The 4,326-nt window shown below is 39.3% G+C and overlaps 1 protein-coding gene across 1 annotated transcript; it reads right to left on the bottom strand.

The window, feature by feature from the left end:
- Window positions 1-710: 710 nt before the first annotated feature.
- On the bottom strand, window positions 711-3,010 carry LOC149266568 (heat shock cognate 70 kDa protein-like). The gene is made up of 2 exons (XM_089396986.1): window positions 2,846-3,010; window positions 711-2,738 (listed from the first exon to the last, which is right to left on the bottom strand). Exon 2 carries the CDS (start codon window positions 2,638-2,640, stop codon window positions 823-825), a length of 1,818 nt encoding a protein of 605 aa, XP_089253112.1. The 5' UTR covers window positions 2,641-2,738; window positions 2,846-3,010; the 3' UTR covers window positions 711-822.
- Window positions 3,011-4,326: the final 1,316 nt, after the last annotated feature.

Here is a 4,326-nt window from a genome sequence, read left to right as displayed (position 1 = left end):
CAAATTTTCCTGAATAAAAAAACACTAATCTACATCACAATGTAAACCACTTCGGAAAATTGAATCTCATTATTTTTTAAATCAGAGATGGTTCATACATCTACAAATATACGAATCACTTTAACAAACTTATACGTGTCACATATATCTATTTATCGACTTAGATGAGAATTCATCTTTGCTAAGAGGAACATTTAAATACAATAATTTTATACATTAAATAAAATGAAGCAAACTTATTTGAGAAAAAAATAAAATAAAAAATTTCACTTATGAAAACAAATAAAATACAAAATTTCACTCATGGAAAAAAACAGCCTGCAAAGTTGATGCAGAAACTAAACAAGTCGTCAAACATTTTTCTTTAAAAATCCGTGTTACTTTAAAATTCAAGTTCCTAAACCAGAGTCCCTGTCACTTGAAAATTCAAGAAGATAATGTTTGCCAAGTTAATTTAAGGGCATACAAGCTTAAAAAATCCCGGTCACTATAATTTTCAAGTTCCTAAACCAGGCTCCCTGTCACTTAAAAATTCAGGAAGATAATGTTTGCCAAGTTAAATTAAGGGCATACAAGCATTCCTCATAGCTTTATGTTTTGGCACTCACAACCATCTTAATTTGGATAAATAACACAGCTGCCTATCATAAAAGGGCTAAAATTTCCTGTATTGTTCGCAGACGAGAAAGACATAGCATTATCTCAGTATGGAATATAATGTTTACTGCATTATGAAAGAGGAACTATATATCATAACTAATACATCCTAAATTAACATGCTATGAACTTTGGAAAAGCTTCAGTAAATTTATGTTTAGCGTGTCAAAGGCTGCATTTGCTTGTCAAACCTCTCAATTTCTCTTCCAACTCGAAAAGCTGCGCACTCTCGTTCTCATCCAACCATTCCTCCACACTATTCAGCATCTGCACAATATCTGCTGCCACTGTCACATTCATCTCTCTCTTGCTCAAGGCTTCTTTCACTCTGCTTCTCATGTTGTAAACGTAATTCTCTAAATCGACTCTGGCACTGTGCTTCTTCTTTACCTCTTCATCCTCCCTTCTGAATCTCTCGGCATCACCCGTCATTTTCTCGATCTCCTCTTTGCTCAGCCGACCACCATCGTTCGTTATGGTAATAAAATTGCTTACCCTACTTCCCCTGTCCCGGGCTGACACCTTCAGAATTCCGTCTGCGTCCAATTCAAAGACAACTGCAAGGCTTGGCACTCCACAACGGGCCGCCGGAATTCCACTCAACTGAAATTCACCCAGCAGATTGTTGTCCGCAACCATTGCTCTCTCGCCTTCATACACTGGAAAAGACACTTCTACCTGATTGTCACGCAATGTAGTGTAAGAAGCCTCTCTCCGAGCTGGAATGAGAGTATTTCTGGGAACGACTACAGACATTACACCCTCATTAATATTGATTCCAAGGCTCAAAGGCGTGACATCCATGAGGACGAATTGGATGCCTTCATTGTTTAAGGCTGCCGCCTGAAGTGCAGCGCCATGTGCAACAGCCTCATCAGGGTTTATGCTTTTGCAGAGTGTTTTTCCATGGAAGAAATCTTGAAGGAGTTCCTGTACCTTTGGAATGCGAGTAGAACCCCCTACTAAAACCACTTCGTTAATTTGCTCTTTGTTCATCCCGGCGTCTTCCAGACATTGTCTGAGGATTCGCATGCACTTATCGAAGAAATCGGTAATGAGCTCTTCGAATTTGGCTCTCGTAATCTTCATGTGAAAATCCAGACCTTCGTAGAGACAGTCAATATCAATCATAGTCTCTACCACTGAAGACAAATTTCTTTTTGCCCTTTCGCATTCTGAACGGAGTCTCCGAAGGGCTTTGGCGCTTGTGGTAATGTCCTTTCTGTATTTTCTCTTGAAATTTTCAACACAGTATTTGAGCATCCGATTGTCAAAATCTTCGCCACCCAAATGTGTGTCCCCTCCAACAGCCTTCACCTCAAATTTACCTCCCTCCACAGTAACAATGGAAACATCAAAGGTACCTCCTCCAAGGTCGAAAACCAAGACGGTATTTTTACTATTGGAAGAATAAACCTCACCATGAAACCCATAAGCTATAGCTGCAGCGGTTGGTTCATTAATAATTTTCATGGCGTTAAGACCGGCAATGTTGGCCGCATCTCTAGTAGCCTTCCTCTGAGAATCGCTAAAATAGGCCGGCACTGTGATCACGGCATTCTTGACATCAGAGTTTAGGTATGCTTCGGCTGTCGTCTTCATTTTAACTAATACCATCGAAGAGATCTCTTCGGCTGCAAACATCTTCCTCTCGCCCTTATAATGAACTTGGATAACAGGCTTTCCATTGTCTCCGGCGACAACAGTGAAAGGCCAGAGTTGAACGTCACTCTGCACAGAGGAATCAGTGAACCGCCTTCCAATAAGTCTCTTGGCATCGAAGACGGTGTTGTGCGGATTATTTGCGATCTGATATTTGGCAGCATCTCCAACAAATCTCTCAGAGGGAGTGAAGGCAACAATGGAAGGAGTGGTTCGGTTTCCCTGATCATTAACAATAACCTCCACTCCATCATGCTCCCAAACTGCTACGCAGCTGTAGGTTGTTCCAAGATCTATGCCGATTGCCTTGCCTTTACTCATTGCACGCACCTATGGGATTCAGAGGTTTGCATTATGCCAAGGAACAAGGTGTCACTGCATCATTCCAAGAAAAAAATGCAGTCCTTCAAGCTAAGCTCCTACACATTAGCAAAAAGAAAACCATGAATAACAGATTTAAGATGCAGATGAGGAAACCCTACCGAATAACTTCACTTTGTTTAAAAGTAATGGGGAGAAATCTCACGGAAGATAGAGCAATAGGCCCGATGGGGCCGCCTAGCTAATGCCTGGAGGATAGCCCGCTTCTACTCCCTCCGATGAGTTCACCTGTTCCCTTTGGTGCCAAATCTAACTGAATCTGGGCAGTGCATGGGCTAAATCGTAGGAGTTTAAAGTTGAACCTATCCTCTGGCAGAGGCCTCGCCGATTCACCTTCTCATTTATTTAAAAAACTTCAATAGTGTCCAGGCAAAAAAAAAATAACAATCAAGAATGAAAGAAAAAGAGACTCCGAGCAAAATTCATTAACCAACAATTTACCTCTTATTCTTTTATTTTCTTTATAAAACTCCGAAGAAACCCCCGCTAACAAACATTTACCCACGTTCGCACGATGGCCAGCAATAAAGACTCCCCCCGAAACCCTGCGTGGACCAATGAGTCCGTACATCCCCCAAGAAATGGAGATATCATCATGATAATTCCCTACAATCCACGACAGCGAGCAATAAAAACCCGTCATCTTCGTTCAATGTCCAGGTGCTCCCGATTCCAGCGGGTATATACAATGTAGAGGCCAGAATTAAATATCCATGATCCCAAAAGGCTGGATTCAACGATTCATACGTTGTTCAATGTGCACGTAATCAGTTCTAGATCGATAAAACAGGTAAAAGTGTAGTTTTTTCAGGAAGAAAAAGCGTGATATATTCATAAAAGAAGATTACATATTGCAAATGCAAGAAGCATATGCAGGGAACCTAGATCGAGCCACTACAAAAAGTGGATCAAGCGTAGTTTACTTAACCGTGAAATGGGTTTTTAAGAGTATTTTTTCAATTTTAATCAAAATTTACTGTTTTTTTTATATGGTTTTTAATTTTGGTTTTTTTTATTTTTAGTTAGTTTTTAAAATTTTAAACAGATTTGATGAAATTTGTTAAAGTTTGGAAAAAATTAATATTAAAATTAATATTTTGAAAACTAAAAAATAATTTCTAATTTTCTAAAATGTAAAGGGTTTTTTGTTTTTTGTTTTTTCTAATGGGTTGATGAATAAATTCTAATTTTCTAAAATGTATAGTTGATAATTTTTGTTTTTTAATATTTTTTGAAATATAAAAATATAAAAATAAAAAATTTAATAAAAGTTTCTATTAGCCAAATGTTATAATAATGATTGTTGCACAACACAATGCCATGTAGATAGCTACCCACCATAATTTAAGGAAGTAGTTTTTTTTCCGAAGGTGGCAAAACCTATCAAACTCAGGTGTCAAACCAACAGTGAGGACAGCGATCTCTGGCTGCTATCCGTGAATGTCGGTTTGACTCATCACCGTTATCAAGGAAAACCACGCCACCTGTAATAACCCGCTGGTGGTCCGTAAGGGAGTAGGCTTTCACTCCTGCCAGATGCCTCTGGGTCTTGGGCCGTTAACTTGTTTCCTTACGTCCGAGGAAGACGAGCTCTTAGCCAAGCAGAAGCAGTTTTACGGCATACTC

This window comes from Pinus tabuliformis, chromosome 6, assembly GCF_031772625.1.
Source record: "Pinus tabuliformis cultivar Carrire ecotype Pingquan chromosome 6, CPIR1, whole genome shotgun sequence".
Lineage (NCBI taxonomy): Eukaryota > Viridiplantae > Streptophyta > Pinopsida > Pinales > Pinaceae > Pinus > Pinus tabuliformis.
Note: the sequence above shows the minus strand (reverse complement) of the source record. Positions and strands in the feature narration are given on the sequence as shown.